Source organism: Phocoena sinus, chromosome 16 (assembly GCF_008692025.1).
Source record: "Phocoena sinus isolate mPhoSin1 chromosome 16, mPhoSin1.pri, whole genome shotgun sequence".
NCBI lineage: Eukaryota > Metazoa > Chordata > Mammalia > Artiodactyla > Phocoenidae > Phocoena > Phocoena sinus.
Window position 1 is genome coordinate 79054869 of NC_045778.1, and position 23577 is coordinate 79078445.

At 45.2% G+C, this 23577-nt stretch overlaps 1 protein-coding gene across 1 annotated transcript in view; it reads right to left on the reverse strand.

The window, feature by feature from the left end:
* ADAM12 (ADAM metallopeptidase domain 12) overlaps window positions 1-23577 on the reverse strand; it is a 408492-nt gene that overhangs the window by 86700 nt on the left and 298215 nt on the right. The window contains exons 7-11 of the mRNA XM_032607298.1: window positions 17956-18021; window positions 16825-16896; window positions 10227-10396; window positions 7006-7090; window positions 3339-3487 (exon numbers count right to left, since the gene is read on the reverse strand). Of these exons, the coding sequence (XP_032463189.1) occupies window positions 3339-3487; window positions 7006-7090; window positions 10227-10396; window positions 16825-16896; window positions 17956-18021 (542 nt within the window). The remainder of the gene's footprint in view (window positions 1-3338; window positions 3488-7005; window positions 7091-10226; window positions 10397-16824; window positions 16897-17955; window positions 18022-23577) is intronic.

Here is a 23577-nt window from a genome sequence, read left to right on the forward strand (position 1 = left end):
TTAATGTTAACGATCCAAAGACGTACAACACATTCACACACACGTAAAGACTTGCAGTAATTAATGATACAAACTGTAAGGACACCCCCGCCAACTATTCCCGTAACACGCAACTGAAGTCATGCCACCCATGTTTAAAAGAATTCTCCTCCATCCTCGTAGTTTTAGGCCTTTGGGTCCAATTCGTCAACGATAGCTGTTGGTGAAATGTCAGGGTTAGGATTCTGGAATGTTTTGATAAAGAATAAACAAGGGGTATTAAGGGATGCATTTCTTTCCTTTAAACCATCTGCAATACATGGTTCTTTTCGATTCTGGGAGGCTTTCGTATCGTGAAAGCAGTCCCTGATTCATCTCTTTGCAAGTCCCCTTTGGGGCTGAGACTTAAATCACATTTTAACATTTGCCACTCATGTCTGAATCAGCAGTGGGGAGGAAGTTGGGAGGAAGGTTCGGGTGTGGGCCAGTTGAAAATGAGCCGCTCACACAGACACCACGGGCACTTACATGGCACTAGAAGCGCTTTCCAGCAACTATAAGCAGGAATTCTGAAAAAACAAAAAAGCCTTTAACTCTTCAATGGTTCCAAGGTCCCTGTAAGCTAAATAATAATAATAACACCTCCATATATTTGTGGAGTGATTTACAATTTACAAAGACACGTGATCTCATTTAATCCACTCTCCCACTCTCGTGGGGACTCTATGAGGTAAGAGAATGACCACGTCGAGATAATACTGGAGATTAAAAGCAGCCTGGAAATTCTAAAATGGGTGATGGATGACTGAGATGGCCGGAACAGCTTGACCTCCTCCTTACTGTGGGCTTTTGGGATTAATTCACCCACTTGCTTAGGAAGTTTCTTTCCATCTGAGAAAATTAAAAACACCACTCTCAGGAATGTGGGATCATAAATGAGAACCAAATAGAAAAGATTTACGTGAAAGCACAAGCTCAGCAAAAGAGGAAACTCAGAAATCGCTAATAAGGTATAAATCAAGGAAAGGCTATTAGCAAACCCTTGGTCAGAAAAAAGAAGCTTTTTAAATGATTTGCTGAGCTCTTAACAATACCATTTCTACCTATGATTTTCAAATATCTCCAGGGTAATTTGGCTTGCAATCCTTAAACGCTGTCATGAAGACTTTCCAATTTGAAGGGATTTACACAAAACTACAGAGAGTACCAGAAAGCAATGCCTTGCTATTGTGCCTCGAGAATTGTAGGACTCTTAGGGCTGTAGGGTCTTCCGCATCTGTGCATTCTCCACAACAGAAAACACAGGGGTCAAAGGATTTGTTTAATGTGTGAACAAACAAGTGAAAGAATAGGTGGATGGATGGATGGATGGATGGATGAAAAGATGGACAAATGGATGGATGCGTGGATGGATGGATGGATGGATGGAAGGAAGGACAGAAGGAAGGAAGGAAGGAAGGAAAAATAAAGACTGATCACTCATTTTACTGATAAAAACGTAAGAGCCAGAGGGGTTACTAATTTGCTTGTTTTACCAAAAACAACTAGTGTCAGAATTGAGGCTACCAGGCCTCTTCAATCCCAGTGTAGTATCCCCAACCTAGATTTTCCTCTTTTCCTTTCGTCTCTTTTATCAAGAGTTGTGGAACATTAACAGTATAAACAATCCAATCTTAGTCTTTGAGAACCACTTTTGGAGGCACGTAGGCTGGTATGTTTGTGCCTACTTAATAATCAGGGAGATTAAGCACAGACTGCATTTTCCGTGGCTACTCGGAGCTCATCAAGAATGAGAAAGCATGAAGACCACTCGGTTTCACATCACCTTCCTGCCAAATTCCTCCCCAGAGATTCTGGACCCTATCTGGGCTGGTGGAATGTTGGAAACAGAAGACACCCACAGGCCCTGGCCCAACCTCACCCCCTAGGAAGGGATTCTTTGCCCCAAATACCCAACAAGCAGCTATTCTGCCCCTGCCCGGGGTGTTTAAATGACAAGGGGCACACCACTTCTGGCAGCAGCCTGCCTCCCTTTGGGGAAGCTCCCCTCATTGAGTTTTGCAACATTTCACTTCCTGTTGGTGTTGGGCCTAAGATACTTTCACTTCCTGCTCAGGTTCTAGGCTTCTGTCATCACAGACTTAGAGAGCAAGTTCCTCTACTAGGTCTTGGTGAGTCCCTGGAGTTGTGCTTAAGACAGAACCTCGAGCAAAAACAATGCACACCTGAAGGCTTCGTGCTGACGGTGGTGATGGACCGGAGGAGCAGTGCCTTGCTGGGAAAAGACGCCTTATCGACCAGCTCCCGTGAAATGACATTGATGTGAGCCATGAAGTTCTGCCCTACAGGCCATTCAAGAGGAGGCCCACGAGGCTATTGGTTGTAAAAGCATAACCACGTTCTGTAACAATCCATCCCTCTTCCGGCACTTTTAATCCTCGTTAAGCAGGTGCCCCGCCCCCCGCGTACACCACGACCTCGCAGAGGCCAGCCTTCAGGCTGCCCGTCCGCACTTCCTTCTTGTTCCCAGTGCTACCTTTCAGCAAACTCAGAGAGCAGACTTGGCCTAGGAAGTGCCGTAAAGATAAAAGCACTGGGAAGGTCTCAAGGTATAAAAAAGAAGCCGGCATCATGACAAGTGTGTTTTCCTTCACTAGTGAAAATCTTCCTATGTTAGCACACCATTCTAGTTTGGGAGGGGCCCGCAGAGGTGTAGGGACACATCATAATCTGTAATCACTCCAAGTTGCATCTATTTCTACCTCCTCTGAATGCTGCAGTAATGAAACTGTCTTCCTTTTTTCCTGGGTGAATCAAGTCTAGCGTTCCAGAAAGGCATGAAATGAGGAAGAATGACATAATTTACTGAAAAGGAAAAGTCCCATCATTTAAAACTTTAAGATCTGAGAAGGGGATGTGGTATTAGAGGCGGGGACCCTACAAATCCCCAAGCTACTGACACATTTCAGCTCCACCCCAGGGCCAACCCAGAGGGAAGACGCACGTCCCCGCACGGGACCCGTCTAACCGTGCCCGCTTTGCCCCGTGGCTTTACCACGCCCAGACGGAGCTGTAGGTGCGAATCAAAACCACGTGCTGGGATTGTAGGGTAATTCGCGATCTCTGAACAAAGGCAGGATCCGTGCCCACCACTTCTCAGGGAGGCGCTCAGGCCTCACGCCCTGTGCTCTGCAATCTGGGTGCTTCTCTCAGGGAAGCACGGTCCACGGAATTTCTTTCGGGAAGCTTCCATGGGCGCTCTGGCTAGAAAACCAGGGAGCTCTTTGCCCAGCTGTTTCCCAATACATATTTCAAGCTGCATCCCGACTCGCAGAGCAGCTGGAAGCATCAGTACTTGCCCGGTTGAGGGGTTCATGATGCAGCCTCCTTTGTCGGCAGCCGTTCTGCAGCTACAGCCCCTCTCCAGGGTGTCATGGTTCATCCCGAAATTGTGTCCCAGCTCATGGGCCAGGGTCACAGCCGCGCCAAGGGGACTGTCTGAATGGTCCTCAAAGAAAATACAAGAGCACAATGTATAGTTCACATCTTTTTGGCCTCTTTCCCAGCCACCTCCCTCCCCTCAGCCCTGGCCCCCAGATATTTATCTTTTATAAACATTTAATGGAGTCCAATCTCCTAAAAGGAACCAAAATAGAGCCCCATTATATAGTTCAAACTTAGAAAAAGATTTGATCTATTTTATTCAACTAGTTTGGGGCCCCGTCTGCCGAGGAATACACGTAGGATTCCTTGTGTCTTTACATGAAATAATCAAGGCAATCATTTCCCTCTCGCTTCCTACAATCTCTCACAAGACACCATTCTACTGAATGAAGCAAAAAGTTGTCCTGTATCATAGGAAGAAGCAGCTCGTTCCTTCACGGGCAATGAAAGTACCGTTTTCTCCCTGATTCGTTAGGGGAAGCACACTTTGAACAGTCTAAATAAGATCTGAGCAACTGTTACTGAGTATGCCTCTTGCTGTCTACTTGGTGGAGAAGGGTCCTTGGAAAATTCATAAGAATTCACCATAAAAGCTAACAACATCGAGTAATCTGTTTGAAGACTCATTGGATTAAGGTTGTAATCCAGTTGTGCCTTACTCTTGCTGGCCCTTTGTTTTGTCAGGTAGACTTTGGAAATGGATGGAGGCATCCTGACTCTCTGACGTTTGTTCTTGGGAGTCCACTCAACCTTTTGCTTGGTTTTGGAAGGCGGGTTCCCCACCCAGCAAGCACTGCTTGGCCACCCCTAACTTAGTGGAGTGCATGCACGGCTCGGCTAAAGAGATATTAGAAATTAATTTTTAAAATATCATTACTCAACTTTAACAAACTAAAATTAGTTGATTAGCAGAAACGGTGCCCATGATTGGTGTTTCTACAAGAGCCTGCACACCACAGAGTAATGAAGGTAACATTGAATCCTGCTTTGTGCCGCCCAGGAAGGAGATAAGAGGCTACCCAAGAGGCTTCCAGGAAACAGTGACACTGTGCTTTAGAGAACGCATTATTCCTGTACAGACAATCTTTGCGGGGCCTCTTGATATAGGTGTGTTCACATAAGGTTTTATAGGCTTGTTGGCGGTTAGAGCTGTAGCTACCTTTCTTACTGGCCCTCAGTCTAAGAAAAGGGTGGCATGTCAAGGAACCAAGTTATTCTTAGAATAGATGAAATTCCTAATAAATGACTTTGTTTAGATTTTAGTTTCCTGTTGTCGGAAGCTTCGCAAACGTGTTTCAGGAAATCGATTTTCTTCAATCTAAGAATGCTGAGGGCTGAAATTAGCATGCTTTGGCACAAAAATTCAAGGAATTCATCCTTAAAAGATGACTCCTCATCAGATTCTTTTGTATCACTGAATATCTTGGTTTTGTCTTGAATTGCCTAATTGTTTCACATTCTTTCAGGCATAGGTGGTTATACACAGAATGTCTCTTAAGAGACCCTGATAAACAGTTCATATTTCTAATAAGACAAAAACCTATTTCTTTATTTCTGGCGTTACCTCCAAACTAAGACTGTTTTAGTCCAGTTAGATACAAAGGCACGGCTTGAAGTGACTAAAATTAGTGATCTGTTCTATCTTGGAAAAATAGAGAAACAGTTCAGAGCTCAAATTTTCAGTGTGATTAGGATTCCTGCTTCCTCGCGACGTGATTTCCTTCCTCTTAGATTTGTGAGTCCTTGAAAGAGGCACGGTCGTACGTAACACCCATGAATTCAACTTTAGAGACACAATAGGAGAAAGTCTAGACGCTTTAGATCTGGTCAAGATACTGATTTTGTTGATCTCATGAATGTTATAGAAACTAAAGGAGCTGTGGACTTTCAGCCTACGTGATGCTTCTCTTCTATGTGGAGTAAACAAACAGTGAGCCTAAGGATGGTCTTTACTGCTGGCCGGCCCATCAAACATTTCTTATTGATTAACTTTGGTTGACTTGATTCCTATTGCAGTACATACATCTGCTTCTATTTCCCCACATTCATTTTTATCTTTTTTTTTCTTTAAATAGGCTTCCCTGTCTCCTTTTAAAGAAGGAATCTTGACCAAATGCTTGCATGGAAACAGAATAAAGGACATGAACTTTAAAAAGTTGCTTAATACCATCAGATCGGTTATAAGAACCTCTGAACACTCCACAGCTGCAGAACCTGCCATACTTATAAGGAATTCAGTTTCAGCTCTAAAAAATATTTACGCCAATTTTAAGTGGCAAAGTCAGTAGCGATGGACCATGGAACCATGAAACAGAAAATGATTCCCTCTTAAAACTTTATGGGCTGCTCTGTAAAAAGACCGTTGGGATCTGACTTGAAATGAACCTGGCATCAACAAAACCCAAACTTTCCAGTGACTTCCATGGTGGAGATCACTGGAAGGCTTCCAGGTTCAAAGGAAACCAGAGGGTAGCCCGTTGAAGCCAGAAGTCCACTGGGTGGGTGCCATCCCTCCAAACAGCCTCCTCAGCCTACACGTTTAGTGACTGTTTATGTTAATTACCAGCGCCACCCAGAGAAGAGGAAAATATTCATTGTGGATATTCACTAAGAAGATTAGGCTGCTGGGCAGCGCGTGGAGAGCAAATAAAAGTCAGCAGGACGTTCCTCCTTCAGCCCTTTAATGCAATGGAATATTCACAAATGTTCTGTTTGAAAAACGTGGAGGAATTCATGGTTTCTTGGAAGGGCAAGCTTCTGTTTGTTTAACAGAGATGGTGGAATCGTCTCCGAGGACACTCCCTATCTGAGGGCTGGTGCAGAGGGGACACTCTGTTTTCCCATCAGGGACAGTGACAGCATGGGGTGAAAACCTCTCCTTTAGTTACCTGATGAAGGGGAACCTGTCAAAGTCACCTCCCTCTTAAATTCATAAGAAACAAGTCCCCAAGAGTCTCCCCATTCTATTTCCTTTTGCAGACATATATAATATGACAAAGTGATCCTTGTAAAGCAGTAAACCTAGGTCTCTGCCTTCCAAGAATAAGGTTAGTATAAAGACAGATTGGACACTGGCTAGGAGGTATGTCAAGCATTTGCAGTGGTAAATAGTTAAAAACCTCAGACTTTTGGCGATCGTGCCTGGAGGGAGAACAACCAGAAAGCCATTCTAACGGCAATATTTGGTGAGATCACAGCCCATCCCAGAAGCTGAGCGATGGGGGGAACCCCAGTGACCTGGCTCATCCCAGTGCTGGGAGGAATTCCTGGATGGAGGCGGGTGGATCAAAATCCCACTTGAAACTTTCTCTCCGCAAAAGGTGTAGACTGGCTTTCACTGGGCTGTTTTTACACACTCAGCCTTCCTGTGTGCGGCTTGATGTGTTTTATAAACAGTCCCTAGAGTACTGTCGGGTATGGGAGATCAGAAGCAGAGCTAGAAAAAGGGTAGAATTATATCTAAGAAGCATTAAAGCAAAGGACCTAATTCTCCAATGTCTGGTGAGAGCAGAGATTTCCTGGGAAATCATCAAGAGAATTAGGTCTGGACTTCGCCGCCGGACTCTTGTGCTCCTGGCTTACCATGACGACTCCCCCGGACTGCTCTGCTGTACACATGCTCATGATGGGCGCCATGCCGATGGTGGTCCCCTGGAAATAAACTCCACTGGGGAGAAAAGAAAGGACTTTCTTAAGTCAGTATAAGGGCATTTTCTAATACTTGAAATTCTGTGGGACGTTCCTACATTCCAACAGGGAAACTGCACAAGCACACGTGAAGACGAAAATAGCTGCACGAGGGCATGTTTACAGGTGATTTTCATCTTTGGTTCTTCTAAAATTTATCTTCCAGTTCACCATCGTCTCCTAATCCTTTCAGATTTTCGTTTTCAAGACCCGGGACAACAGCTAGTCATGACTTATATATTTATAAGTTGTATCCTGCTATTTTCTAATGAACTGGGCGGGGAGCTGTTCCTTTTAAAACATGTCTGCTGACATTAGGGCTGAAAAGAGTCACAGAGAATCACTGTTAACAAATGAAAGGCATTCGATGCTTTACTGGATTACCTGTTGCAGCTGAATTTTGCTTTCCTGGGTAACATTACAATTAGGCCAGAAACCCAAACTCCTCCCAAATATTCTGCTAATATAGCTTGCAAAAGTGAGACTGGCAGAAAAATGATTGACCCTCTGGAGTCAGTGTAGAAGTCAGCACCCACAAAGCCTTGGCATCCCAGGAGGAAGCTTCCGGAAGGGGAGCTCATGGCTTAGGCGTGGCTTTTCCCCTATATGGAATCTTAATCAGTGAGTAATGACATCAAGGCCTCTTTAATGCAATGCTAGTAATTCCAACCTCATGCATTAAAAATTAAAAACTGTATTTGCTGAATCTCCTTTAAGGGAAAAAAATGACTTACCCATGTTATCTTGGCCGTGTACATATATAGATATTACACAAATTATTTGAAAAGTTATATATTTAGCAGTGCTCAGTTGGATGAAATGGGATAAGTATATACAAAATATAACCTCACCTATGTATGTATGTATGTATCCAATCATCCATCTATCCATCCAGCCAACCAGCCATCCTATTACACACATATGTACAGTAGTAGTGATTGCAGCTTTTATAGTTACATCTATATAGACCGTTTTAACAGATACAATTATACATATATATATATATATATATATATATATATATATAAATAAGGTTATATAAGAGGCTAATTTACTTCCAGATGTTCAAGTTGGACAGACTCCATTTGGGGGAAAAAAATCAAAACAAAACACTCTGACTCTATTTTTAGTAGTTCAGGCTTAATCAATGCATAAAATATGAGGCAACCACAAATATCCAGGGTGGGAAAAAAAAAAAAACAGCCCCATGAAATGGCCAAAGTAAATCATCAGGGAATGCCAACAGCCTCAGTTCAGATGAAGGCCTTTGCAAAAGTGAGGTTAGGGTAGGACTGCTTTTCAGCTTCCCATAGATGTCCAGTAAACTAGATCCAATTTGTCAAAGAAAAGTGTCTCAATTCAGTGATGTGAGCTACATGAGAACATAATAATGGCATAAACTGTTTAAGAATCTTAATAAAAAGCTGTTCAGTTTAGGAAAAACCTACTCCATACCAACTTAGATTATGACATTTTTTGTTTAACTATAAAGGTGTCTGTAACATGTTACCAAGGTATTATACTATATCATAGGTGTGCTTTTCCTCATTTTATTATCTTCACGACCCTCATCACGCTCTGAAATGTCTTTGTTTGTTATTGCCCTCTCCCAGTAAACTGGAGACTCCCAAAAGTGGGGAGGTTTACAATGTTGGTCACCATTATGTTCAAAGCCCCTAAAACATGTTTTGTTCCTCGTTCGTGCTCAATACACATTGATTGAACAACAGAACACAAGGTTAATCTGCGACACTGCTGGTATTCTCTGATCTAGAAAACCAAGAGTAACGGCAAAACAGGAGGAATAAAGATTTTCTTTCTCCAGGCAGCTGACAATGATCACCCTAATGTACTGCCTTCAGATCTTGCATAAATATTGTTCACTAATAATGACAGAAAATGAGCTCTTAAAAAATATACTACTCAGGACAACTTTATATCAAGACTAAGCCTAGAGGGAGGGATAAATTGGGAGTTAGGGATTGACATATACACACCACTATATTTAAAATAGAGAACCAACAAGGACCTACTGCACAGCACAGGGAACTCTGCTCAATATTCTGTAATAACTTAAATGGGAAAAGAATTCAAAAAAGAATAGATACACGTATATGTATAACTGCATCGCTTTGCTGTACACCTGACACTAACACAACATTGTTAATCAACTATACTCCAGTATAAAATAAAAATTGAAAAAAAAAGAAATGAAACGGTCAATAAACAAATCAATAAAAACATGAGAGAAAAACATGAAAAAAGAAATTTGTGAATATCAAAATGTTATTTCGATTGTCTTTATGACACATATAATCTGTAAATTAAATTTGAGAAGTCATAATAAAAACCTTCATGGATTAATAGTATTAAAAAAAAAATGACTTGGGACTTCCCTGGCGGTCCAGTGGTTAAGACTCCACGCTTCCACTGCAGGGGGCACGGGTTCAATGCCTGGCCGGGGATTGAACTAAGATCCCGCATGCTGTGCAGTGCCGCCAAAAAAGAGAGAAAAAAAAGACTAAGCCTAGAAACAGTTGCATAGAGGAAATGTCCGGGTGTTAGACGAAGGAAATAAGGCATCAGCCAGAGGGATAGTTTTCCCAGGGAATGCAAAGAAAGACTTTTCCAACAGCCCCCAACTTCAATCGAGATGGCCTCTCCCCTCCCCCCCACCCCGCCCCCGCAGTGTGGGCTGAGAAGCCCCCAATTTCAATCGAGATGGCCTCTCCCCTCCCCCCCAACCCGCCCCCGCAGTGTGGGCTGAGAAGCCCCCAACTTCAATCGAGATGGCCTCTCCCCTCCCCCCACCCCGCCCCCGCAGTGTGGGCTGAGAAGCCCCCAACTTCAATCGAGATGGCCTCTCCCCTCCCCCCCACCCCGCCCCCGCAGTGTGGGCTGAGAAGCCCCCAACTTCAATCGAGATGGCCTCTCCCCTCCCCCCCACCCCGCCCCCGCAGTGTGGGCTGGGAAGCCCCCTTTGCCCCCGGTCCAGTCAGGGTGTTCTGCCGAACGATGTGCAGCTTCGTGGACCGTCGGGTGAGGCTAAGAGGGAGAGCAGATGTGCTGAGTTCACTCTTTTATTTTAAGCAAAGGAGAGACAACAGATGCCTTACCTGATAAGCTGTGCGTTGTCATGGGATTTGCGAGGTAGAAGCTTCATCTTTCTCCAGTCCAGAAACTCGTGGAGGCTCGTGAATGGGTCCTGACTTATGGAGCATTTGTCGATGTCATTCCACACCTCTACACCCACCAACACGATTCGAATGTTCAGCGGTCTGTAAAACTGAGGGAGACAGAAGACAGGCATCCCTGGGGGATCACGTTAATGAGAACTTACCAATGCCGAGTAGAACAGACTGGCAAGTTCTGAACGTCATTGCCGTGACATGAAAAATCTCTCTGTGCTCCCTTGTCCCCGTGGCATTAGAACTGGAGGAATATTTTCAGTGTCTGATGCTAGGTGATGTGCTAACCGGGTTCTCAAATGTGGTTGACCAATTAGATGTTAGAGTTGCCAGCCTTTTTGATGTCTGCCCTTATTTGTAGGGAAGCACACATTTCAACCGATTCACTGGTGATTTGAAATGGGCGTATAGATGTGTTATTATTGCTAAAGTCGTTACATTACAGCTAAAGACTGCCAGTGCATATCTACCGCGAGAAAAACAGTAAGTGAATTAGGGTCTTTCAGACACTCTGCCAAGTGCAGTAATTTGTTCATTTTAAGAGAAATGTTCTACCTGTGAGTTACTGAAAATGAATCTGTATTAATTTTTCAGCAAAAAATCAGATTTTGCTGACCCTGTCATATTCTGTCACCTATAACTGACCCAGAAGGTTTTAATTGAATGAACAGATCAGTATCTTTCAGGGTGATAAAGGCATGCACAGAACCCTTCTCCAGGAACTTTGAGGACCATTCTTCCCACAGCCGGTTCACCAACAGCATCATGGGAAAGGTCTGGTAAGGGAAATTCCTCTGTTTTCAGGCATACCACTCACTTCAAGTCTTCTTGCTTTTCTGCTCCCCACCCCCATCTTTCTGTGTCCTGACTTCAACCTACAGCCCTTTCTCCACAAACAGATCATCTTGGGTTGGAAGCAGGTAGAGCAACTCTTCCAATGTCTCTGGGATAGTTTTGTCCCAGACGAGCTTACTACCTTGCTACCCCCATGGTATCACACAGACATGGAGACGGCTCTTTGCTCAGGGTCCAGGGGGTAAGGAAGTGGGAATCATCTGGCTGGCTGTACAGTCTTTCAAAGCCTGCAACGTGTAAGGCAGTGCGCGATGAGAACATCCTCATCTTCCGATACTCCAGGCAGCCAAGGAGAAAGATGTAGCAGCTGAAGTCAAGCTCCAGATGGGAGCAGGTCCTATTCTTCGTTGCTAGAAGCCTCTGAGCCAACAAATAACAAAAATCACAGAAGCTCTGCATCTGATAGTTAAGCCCCATTCCAACGTGCTGAGCTCAAGGGCAATAAACTCCGTGAGGCTGAGCACTGACCCCGGGTTCTGACCCACAAAAGGCAGGTTCATCTTTTCCCTCGCTGATCTCTCCCCAGTCATCTGGTGAGCATTAGGTTAGCAGAAGAGTGTGACTGAAGCACAAACTACATCACAGAGTCTAAACTGACCACAGCGGTCCAAGTTGGTTTCAAGCAGATAACAATTATGGGCATTACATTAATAAGTCAATGAGACAATTATACGACCTCAATGCTGCCTTACAGCTCGTTTTTAATCAGGAATTGCTTCGCCTGTGGTATCCACTTGCGAGCTCCCAGCCCAGGCTTTCCAGGCAAAATCAAGGTCCTGGCCCCATCTGGACTCTGAGCGCACATGCCTGGTTGCTATGCTTCCCTGGAGAGCTTACCCTTTCGGCTGTGTTACAGACAAGAGTGATCAGAAGGCGGAAATGCAGGCGATCCAGTGCCGACGTCCACGCCAGCCTGCCAAGGGACATCCTCAGGGTCAGAGGCCCCGCGTGGGCCGCAGGGTCGTCATCTGTGCTGGGGACACCATGTTTTTGCCTCTAGAGAGTGTCATATGGAAGTGGTCGCTAAGGTCTGTCAAGGTCTAACTGTTGTCATTTCTCAGAGCTGGCTTGGGGGCTTACTGATCAAGGGTCTTTTCATAATAATAATGGGTTGTAGTTTCCATTTATTAGCCGTCTCAAATCACAGAACAGATTGCATATCTAGAAGCATAAAATACAGTCCCTCCTCTCAAAACCGGTGCTATGGATTAACTGTCGCATATGCTAAACTCACGTCATGTCATCACAGCAGTCCCATTGCTGCCTGTCGGGATGCTCTTCCCAGGGCTCTGCTGGTGGCTTCCCTTTGGTTCCCCCTAATAACAATGACCACAGCTAACACTTAACGAGCATTTCCAACGTCCTAGGCACAGTGCCATGCGCTTTCCAGCCCGTAGGTCTCTCAGTCCTCGCGACACTCTGCGAGTTAAGAACTATTATTATTTCCGCGTTACGGTCAAGGACGTTGAGACAAGGAGGGACCAGGTAGACCGCTCGAGACATGACTGGCATAGCCGGGTTTAAGCATAGGCAGGCTGGTGCCCAGGTTCTAAACCACTAAGTAACCCAGCCAGGTAAGGGCGAGTACTGAGATTCCCTTCCAAGATGATCCATTGCGACCCCAGGCCCAGAGAGAAGTACAACTGGAGCTTGGCAGCTGCCTGCCTAGCCTATGAATCCCAGGATGCATATGGACACCGTCCAAGACCAGCTGAATTGAGTCACCCATTAACATAGCCGCGGCAAGAATCTGGCTGTATGCTAGGCTTGGCACTGGCACAAAGAGCGAGGATTAGGATACCTTGCTCCCAAATGCTCAGAGGTCAGCGTGAGGCTCAAGGCAGGGGACACTTAGCCATTATTCCAGTAAATGCCAAGCGCGTGAACTGCCGAGAAGGGCGCAAACAGGAAGTTCAGGGGATGCTGGGCTTGAGGGCTCAAAGAAGGCTTTCTAGAAGAAGCGGATCTGAGAAAACATGGGTAGGATTACAGGGAGGTCTGCTGGGGTCCAACACGGGAATGTGCACCCCTCAGGCAACTGGTTTGAGAAGGGGGGGACGAGGACTCACACAAGAGGGGAAATACCTGAAGTTAAACGCACGGAAGATGAGTCCTTCAGAAGTAGGTCACAGAGGTGCAGCCTGAACGGATGCGCAGCTGTTGCTAACTTCGTCACGAGTAAGAAGCAGGACAGATTGGAGGGGAGAAGCCAAAGAGGCTGTCACTTAACTGGGCAGCCACACACCCTGCTGCTCCCGCCCTGCGGTATGACTGGGGCCTGGGGGAATGTCTTACTTCCCACCGTAAAGGGTTTGTCTGCCAGTACAGCACCGGACACCCTCTCCGCGTTTCACACACAGGGTAATTGCCTGAACATTTCTGAATGTCACCTCTGTCCCTAAATCACTTCTCGGACTCTCAGTCCGGGACGTGCTTCTCCCTCTTCCCTTCAAGCCAGTGCAGCCGGCCAAGCAGTTACTAGTTAAGAATAGCTAAGAAGAGCCAAGATTTCTGCAAATGAGGAAGTTGCCACTGGAACAGTCATTGTTTTTTAAGCCAAGATGCTCCCACTTGTAGTTGCAAAACTGAACTTTGGCGTACTTGCTAGAGCCCAGGGCCCATCAGTTAGTAGACTTGGGTGAACAGGACATCAAGGAGCCTGGGTACCCCAGTGGGTCTTCAGGGTCTGCTGGGGACAGACACATATGTGCGCTCAGCTTTCTTCTTGCCAGAAACACAGGAACACGCAGGCTGGTGAGCTCCACGGAGTCTGTCAGGACCTTTCTCAGATATATTGTTCTTTAATTACCAGGGCAGATTATTGACAAACCCCCAGTTGCTCATTTCTGGTTTTGCAAACTGAAGCAAGATATAATACAGAATAATATGTAGAGAAACACAAACATGGAAGACCAAGCACATCACCTTAAAATAGGATTTCAGCGATTACCAGCCCGAGTTTAATATTGTTCATGGCTTCTGTTTACTTCCAAGGCCTAAGAAGTACTTGAATTCTTTGCTTTCATCTGGATGTTGTCCCATCTCACTGGAGGCGTCTGGAATGTACTCGCCCAAGGCCCCACCCAGGCCAATCAAACCAGAGTCCCTGGACTGAGACTTGGAATCAGCATTTTGAAAACAAACATATAGACAAACACACACACAAACAAACCAACAAACCTTTCCAGGGCATTCTAATGCCCAGCCCAGACTGAGAACCATGTCTGACTCCTACGGTCTCTGGCATAACCTCTGGGATCCATCTCTCACCCTCCCTGCCAGAAGGACTTGCCATTTACAAAAATTCTCCTGCATCCACTTGACTTTAGGATAAAGTTTAATTTTCAAAAAGTAGCTCTTCAAAATATATCAGCAAGCATGGGCCGCCTGGGAGTCTGACCTGCCTAAAAGTTCTGGTGGACGAGGACGGTACCATCTCAGGGTGCCATCAGCCATCCGTGTTTTTTCCCGCTTTCAGAAAGTTCCATCCAGCCATAGCCTCTCTCTGAGCACCAGGCCCTGATCTCTGACTGCTCAGGGTACCCCAGGAGACTCCCGCCCTCGCTTCTTTGGGTACGAAGCCTCTTTCACCTGTCATCCCAAACTTGGGCTCATTGGGACCCCCGCTCATCTCAGCCTCTACTTCTGCTCAGTCAAGGAGGCCTGGGATCCACAGTAAGCAGGTAGAGTCAAGGTCAAAAACTCCCGCAGGGGAGACCAGGGCTTATTCCTGGCGCTGCCTTTCAATGCTGTTTGAACATGTGCTGATTACTTAACTAGCCTCTGCAAACCTCCGCTATAAAAATGGGAATACTGGTATCCACCCGGGAGTGTCTGCAAAGCACTTAGAGCCTGGCACGTAGCAACTGCTCAGTACATTTATTAGGAACCATCCCTTCAAATGTCTCTAAATCCTCGTCTTTCTCACATCCCCACTTCCCCAGCCCCGGGTCAGATCTTCATAATTTCTGTACAATAGACGCCTACCAGCTGTATTTGTCTTTGGTAACTCCATCCTCCACACTAACTGCAGGCACAGCTGTGTGTGATCCTGTGTGTCTCCCCTGCTTAAAAACATTCACCTTGCTCTCCACTGACGGCAGAATAAAATCCCGATGGGGTCTAGATGGCTCCGCAGGGCATTCAAGGCCCAGCCACTGAATCCCCTGCAGCTTCACCTGCTCCTGCCCTAGCTGTGCACACACACACAATTATGCTACACACACACACACACACACACACACACACACACACACACACACACACACACACCGCTTAGTTAGATGGAGTTACTCTCCATGTCCAGACCTGTGGGGAGCAAGCCAGGCCCTCCCCGCCTGTGCTCCTGGTGAAACTTTACTCACCTTGCAAAATCGCCTCCCTGCAAAGCCTCCCTGATGCCCAGGAAGAAGCAAGTGATTCTCTTCTGCATCCCCATAGCACCTGATTGACAGCATCGACCTGGTTCCCACCATGCCGGTCCATGCTAAGTGGCTTATGGGTCTGCTTCTCTACGAAGCTGTGACCTCCCTGAACAGATGGACCACATCTGATACATTCCGAATTCTTGATGCACACCGCTCGGTACCGCCCATAAGTCCTCGTAGAATGGAGTTGAATCTCCGGAAGGCTTTTGTTTTCATTTTCCCGAAAGCTTTGAAAACTCACTTTAAATATTATATAATAGGATTGTTTGGAAACATAGCTACCGTGAAGCATCCACAAACTGCTATGTGTAAAGTGTGAGCATTTCAGAGAATCCCGGCCATGAGAGGTTCAGCAATGAGCCGGGGCCCCTTTCCTCTCCCACTGTCCTCAGAGGCAGGAGACAGGTTATTGCTAAGAGTTATGGTTACGTTCAGACGGGGGCTGCCAGCCACATAGCACGTGAGAACCACCTGGGAGCGCCTACAAAGCCTGATGTCCAGGCCCCACCCAGACACCCGAGCAGCAAGGCCTTTGAAAGCTTCCAGGCAACGCCAACATGCTCTGCGCTGATAGCCCTCAGCACCAAACAGCCCGACGCTCTCCCCGCAGGGTCTGTCGCTGAAGGCAGGTGGCGTACGTAGATTAGATGGTTCCACCTCCTTGCGAACAGGTCGCATAAGGAGCATTGGCGAGCAAATACACCTGGGTCAGAGCAGACTTTCGGGATCTCTTCCAGCTCTGAAATCACCCTTGCAAAGGTGAGCTCCCTCCCGAGTTCTCGGTGAGGAATTTTCTGACAGCCGATTGAGCCGAAAGCCGATTTCTGTGTCCTGGGACTGTGGAGCCCGTGGGTCCCTTATCAGTGAGAGCTCACCCTCAGGGGGCCTGTGGGACCTGCCCAGGGAGACCTGAAAAGAGGCCTGCTTGGAGCTCTCAAGAGGGTCAGATGCACCCTATTGGGATTCTGGATCTAACTGGGGAGGTCAAAACGCCTTCCTGGCCAGAAGAGAGCCTGGCGGGAGATGGATGCCAAGGCCACCGAGGTCCAGACAGCGTGGGGTGGCATCTCCTGCAGCTGCTCCAGGTCCCAAGAATTCTCAGAAGAAGGGGAAGTTGGGTATCAGCCCAGGACCGGAGGCAGAACCCGACCTTCCTAAGTCAGATAGGATGTGTTTCATTCCCTCCACCTCATTCCCAAACATTTACATGCTGTGAGTGATCTAATTACCCCCAAAGAACTTACCTTGTCAACGTGATTAGCGATCTCTATTAATCGTTGTTTGACTTTTTCCAGGTCTTTTCCTTGCCTCTGAAACTTAATAATTTTAAATGTCAGCATTAACAATGGCTAGACTATCAATCAAATCTCATCTTCCCAGCTCCTGGAAATGTGGTCTCAGGCTCTGCAAATCCCCCAGGGCCCTCCCTGGTTTATGGTGAAGTGAGCTCCCATCCTGCCCAGTAATTTCCCCATCCAGGGACTTTCTGAAACTCCCTGAAATTCACCCAAGCCAAGTGCTCAGAAGACAGTAACTTTTGTGAATTTTCCAGCCTCATAAATGATGGAGGCAGTGACATGTTTTGGCATCGAGAAAACAGACACAACCAGAAGGCCGTCCAAAGCCATTCTTCATATCATCAACTTGATTTTAACTTCCTCCGAAATCTCCTTTATATTTGTTTTTAAAAAATTAAAGAGTGAAAGTAATAGAAGCGCATGGCAACAAGTCAAACAATACAGAGAATGGATAAAAAGTTAATAAATTCCCACTTCTCCCCGCTAATCTGAACTTCCAGAGTGGGAACAGTTGCCTGTGAAATTGTCAAATCTGTTTCATTCATATGCAGTTGAGCCAGTCTGGGAGAAAATGTCACCTAATTCATAATAGGTAGTAGAGGCAAGAAAAGGACACAGGGAAGATAATCTAAAAAATAATTAAAAATTAATTAAAAGAAAAAAAAACTAATACAGCATCAAGCCCTACTTTGGAAGGTAGGGTTTTTCTGCTGTGTCTACAGCCTTGATTCATTCATTCATTTTGGTTTAGGACATATCGGACATGTTTAAACTAAACTTTTCTCAAAAGTGTTTTAGAATACATTCTAAAACCATCTGCCATTTCCCACAAATAACTCTCCCTGTTTGGAGAGCTTAGCTACATGCAGTCCTTGCTAATATTTTATAATACCAGATACATTTTTAATATGTTATACTTTATAATATCAGGAAACCACTTTTTTCAATGGGTTGTATACAATGCTTTTAAGGCCTCATGGAAAATGAGGTTAAATAAAGCAAGTAATAACTTGCTAAACATTTTCTTTCGCCTTTTTTCTTTTTTAAACCAACCAAGAAATTTCAGAAAGTTCTTACCTCTCGGTTGTCTGCCACAATAACGAGCTCTACATACTTGGTCGTCTTGAGGGTCTCTCTTTTTTGCTGCCAAAAGTAAACATGGGTTTAATTTCCCTGACTGCCTCTCTGGGGCTTCCCGAACACTGTCAATGTCTCTCGACTCAAGCACTTGAATTAGGGCCCCACCCCGCCCTACTGACATCACTGGCTCCCACACCTCTGTCCCACCTAGAAGTTCACCTCCAACCCCCAAAACCTCTGTAAAACCTTCTCAACGTGAGCGGCCACTTTCCATTTCCATCTGGGAAATCCTTAAAAAGGAATCTAACCTTTCTGCTGAATCACTGATTATAGGATCAGAACAAGTTGAGATCATTATTAAACAAAACACATATGTAAACAAGCAAAACCAAAGCTCTCTCTGGAACAGGAGCCAATGAACTCTTCATTTCGGGCTGGATGTAGCACATTTCAAGATCACTACAGAAGATGATGGAATCAGGGTCTCACGGGTGTTCCCTTTGCCTTTGTGGTCTAGTTTTGTGATGTGGGAAAAGCCGATACATAAAGCGAATACATTTTGAGCAGGAACTGCATAGCCCTTCTGGGGAAACACTGAGTAGTCCATTCCAGGGAGCTGATTTCTGCAGGTGATCATTTTAAAATCTGGTTAGAAGCAAAGGAAGAATAGGGAACAGCCAGGCGGATAAATGGGGAACAGAGCCAGGCGAGAAGAAGGTGCTAGGAGGAAAACCAGAACGGAACAAGAGAAACAGAATAGGAAGAAACAGTGTCAAGGAAAAAAAAAAAAAAAAGACTGAAACATGCCACGGGAGAAAAAGGATTGGTAGGAGTGCAATAGTTGAGGAGAAGACAGAGATTGTATATCAAGGGGTAGGGGCTAAAGATGATGCAGAGAGCCCAATAGGAACTCCCTCCCAAATCAAGGCAGCCTCTGAAGTGGGTGACATTTTAATCATGTGTCTTCAAAAAACATCTGTACTCTTCCATGAATTACTGGGAGAATCCCAAAGGCACTTTCAGGAGAAAAAAAAGCAAGTCGTGGAGGGTGGTCTCAAGAAGCAAACATTAAAAACAAAAAACAAAGCCTTCAGTTTCTGCAATAAAATGCAGTCGGAGGAAATGAGGGTTGAACTGGTCTCGGTCCTCATAACTGATATCACTGCTGTGGGAGTTAACTACACACACTGCTTAATGTTGAAAACTTGCATGTTATAACCACGCTTTCAGACAAAAGCAAAAATGACCAAGGCATGCTTTGAATCAGCTTTCCAGTCACATAGTCCTGAGGGAAACATCTTTTATAAAACAAATCCCCATCAGTCCGCGATCTTCCAAACAGATTTTTACAGGAAAAATGTTTGTATCATAGCAGTGTTCCTCCTTGCGGCCCAGCTTTGCTGATTCATGAATTTAGGTATCCCTAAAGAAATCTGGAAACCTTATGGAGGAAGGAAAAATAAAGCACCACGAAAGGTATAATTTCTCATACTTTTACAACGTTACAAGGGACAAAAGTTAAGCTTTGTAACTATACGTTGTAGGCATGCTTTACGGTGAAAACGACATACACACAGAGGAAAGAAGATTAGCCCCAGTGGTACCCACTGGTTTATGCAAAATGAGACACCTTCTCGAAGTGTGAAGATCTTGTCCCTTCTCCTTATTCAGGTTTGGAAAGCAGAAACCTCTTTTCCCCCCCCATAATTCCCTGATTTACCATTAACAGATTCAGCTCATCTTACAGAAGAAAATATAGCTCTCTTAAAGAAAAAATAAACTAGCCTCCCATTGAAAAACTCATAGGGAGAGCCCTGGTTGTTCAGATGTTTACACCTTTCAGACTGCAAAGGGGTGAAATAAATGACCAGGGGATATTTCCAAATGGCCTTGGATCATCATTTAGAAAATACACAATTCCAGATAATGAAAACAAACACATGAACCCAATTTTCCTGTCTCTGCAGTTTTCAGAGAAGTCCAAATTTTCTCATGAATGCGGAGAATTGCTAGCTCAGAGAGAAACCTAACCACATAATAATAGAAAGCCATGGGGGAGTGGCTGGCTCATGGCCGCAAAGGTTCCTTCTTCCCTCAGCTGCACACACAGAGAGGCTTAAATTACCTCCACATGATTTCCACCTATCTGGGCTATCCGGTTAAAAAAAATCATATTTAAAATGTTTGATATACAGAGCAACACTTGAAACTGGTTGCTTGATTGAATTTTCATTTTGGGGGGGGTGACGATAAACAAAAGCCGTTCCCCAAACAGATAAGAGTATATAAGCCTCTGAGAATGGCCCAACCATTCTCTACTCCGAGGTGCAGACCGAGGGGTTCTTCGAGTCTTGCGCAAGCGGGAAGCTGTTCCTGGGCCTCTCAAAGTCATCACAGCCAAGTTCTCAGGGAGAGTGACCCCTACACATGTTACAACAAGAACCCTGGCATCGGGAACTTAACTCAACCCAAGTCAGAAAACACGTCGAGATGAGGGTGACAATAAATTCTCATTGCAACTCTCTCTGCCTATGGGCCAGGTCCCTGAAACAGTACAAGTCCTGAGGCTGGGGAGAGCTTGGAGTGTCGTAGCAGTGGGCAGGATGGCTATCGTCTGATGAGTGAGGGAAAAGTGTGGATGAGATGTGGCTGAAGATGGAGACAGAGGACAGGGGCCATGGCGAGGAGGCTGGCCGGTAATCTAATTATCGGAGAGCAGTGGGGGACCCTTGAATGTGAGGTTCTTTACACATCACTCTGGCTGCTGGGAGGAGAACGGATTATTGGAGGACCATAGGGGAAGTGGAGGGCGCAGGTGAGCGCTGGTGACAGTTTGAGGCTGTAAGGATGGAGACAGGCAAACAGATTCAAGTTGGATGTTTTAAGCAAACGACAACAACAACAAAACAGTAACAGTGGAACCAGGACCATTTCCATAGACGGTAAGATCAGCAAATTTGATGAATCAGAAGTTTGGTTTAACTTCCTCTGAGTAAAGAAAGATCATTTTTGGCTCAAGCCAGGCTCCGTGCCTTGCCTCTAAGGCCACTTTATGAATATGTATGAACTGAGTCCTGGTCTCTGCTGTGAAAGGTCATCTCTACCATCCTTACCGACGATTTGCATGGAGACCAAGCACACAGATCATGTCTGCGTGGGGTACAGCCTCTGAGGTCTGGCTAATAACACGGGCTGCAGAACAGCAAACAAACGAGACAAATGCTGGAAGAATGGGCTGAATCTGGTGAACTGAATGTTAATGGGGACAGATGCAAAGTACTGAAATTGAGTCTAAAACGCCAGTGGCAGAAGTGAGAGCTGTTACTTACTCATCTAGAGTTTCAGTCGATACAAGAGTCAATAGGAATCCACACCTGGATATTTTGGAACCTCGGTTCACACTGAGAGATGCTCAGAGCTCAAGGCCAAGGAAGCAATAGCAGTGCTGGCTCTGTTATCCACCAAGATTGAAGAACGACCAAGGCAGTAAAGGAACTTGGTATGTATGGCCTCTTAGAGGAGGTACAGAGGTGAGGGTGCTTATATTAGAGAAAAATTAAACATGTCTGCTCTAATTAACACGTTTTCCAGTAGTTCTGGCCAGTTCCAGATATTCAACTACTACTAGACTCTACAGAAAATACACAGTACTGTTAATACTACTCCCACCATCACTACTGTGACTTCTGTTAAACCAATATGGCAGCCTGTCTAGAAACCCAAAAGCAACAGCCCTGGTCCATTTCAGAGTGGCTGCCTTTGAGGAAACTACGGGGTCTCCCTGACCAGATGTCCTATTTGAACTGAGTAGCCCAAGCAAACATGGCTTTCTAGAGAAGGCATTGACTTTTACATTTGACTCCTAATTATCCATACTAGTGGAGGGGAACAATAGCACAGATAATCCCTGGAGAGCATAATTCAAAAATAATTTACATTTGCCTTCGGGATGTATTATGTGATTTTTCTCCAGCAGCAGATTTGTGGCCTTCACCTTCTTTAGAGTCTGCTCAGGCTTCTGTTAAAATTCGTTTGCATTTTTGAAGGAACAGCTGATGGACAGGGAGGGATCAGTCACAGGAGGGCTGAGTGGCCGGGGCGCTGCAGGCTGGACTTGAAAAGCTGCAGAGGAGGGAACCGGCGAGGAAGCCCTGGGACTGCAGGCACCCTTCCAGAAGCAACTCGGGTTCTCACTAAAATCTAATGTAAAGCCTTGTAAAAATGACAAACAATAGCTCAAGCTTATCTTATAGCCAGTGCATAACCCGAGTGCAGATTTATTCCTGCTGCTCGTCGAAGAAAAACACACACATCTGCTGAAAAATCTCAGTCTGCAGCCAATCTGTGCAATAGTTAACATTTAGTAGGGGCAGAAAAGTGCTGGGAAAAAGCAAATGCAGTTGTGGCAGTGCATAAACTAGATGGGTTCGATGCAGCTACATTGAGTTGTGAGTGTAAATAAAGGCACTGTTAAGTCTGGCAGGTAAGGGGCACAGAACATGAGTATTTCCCTTTCATATTTCCCAAAGGTACTGCCCCAAACTGTCTTGTGTATAATTTCAATTCTCACATATTCCACTTACTTGAAAATTGTGTTTTGTATTGTTTTCACAATATAGATGTGCTTTAAGTCAGAGACCTTTTCTCTTCCGTAAAAACAATCCCGACTATTTCTAGAGAGGAATATTGAGAACGGCATTGAAGCGCATGCAATGCCTCCCCTTTACAACGTAAAGGTTCATTTACACTTGCATACGCATGGTTAACAAAACAACATTGTTATTCAGGTTTTCTCCATCTCTCTACACGTCAAAATGACTGGAGATTACTGTGCCAATCCTAGTTCTAGGGAGCCGTAAGCTTAGGTAAAGAATTAAAATATGGCTGGCAAGGCCTGACCAAGTCAGGACTGACTTCCAAATGAGACGGCAAACATATCTGAGTGCCGTTTAAACTGTCAAGTTATAAATCGCACAAGGTGGATAACGTGTGATCAACAAGGTACTCAAATCAAGATGCCTGGAAAACAAAATGCAAATGTTCTACTTGTTTATGACTGTGAAAGCTACGGCCTCATCACATCTTATCTGAGGTCTGGAATCAAAGGCAAGAGTAAGCGTGAAACAAATATGCCCTGGGACCACAGAGGCCGGTCTTTGGGATTCCATCTCTTAAATCTGTCACTCTAAGATGGCTCAGGGGAGGAGAGCAGGAAGAAGATTCTGTCAAGCTGTTGCTGATGGTGGAGGTGGGGGCACTTTTCAAGTCCTTTTCTCCGGGATTGAGATTCAGTCCCACTTTGACGTTGAGTGTCAACGTCAAAGTCAGCCACAGTGCCTGACGGGGTGTGATGGGGAAAAACAAGAAAAAAAGAGGTTGCCAGCACCTGCTGCAGAAAACCTTGGGAGGATGTTAACAAACAGAGGAAGTTAGGGTAATATAGGTGGAATCAGGATGGAAAGAATGAATGTAAAGTTAAAATGAAAAGTCCTAAAGCAGTTCAGTTAAAAGCAGGTTAGGGGAACACACACCTCTCCACAGGTAGGAGGAAAATTTTAAGAAGGAGAAGAAATCGCTTAGGATAACGTTTACTGTCTGAATTGAGAAAAATGATTAGGA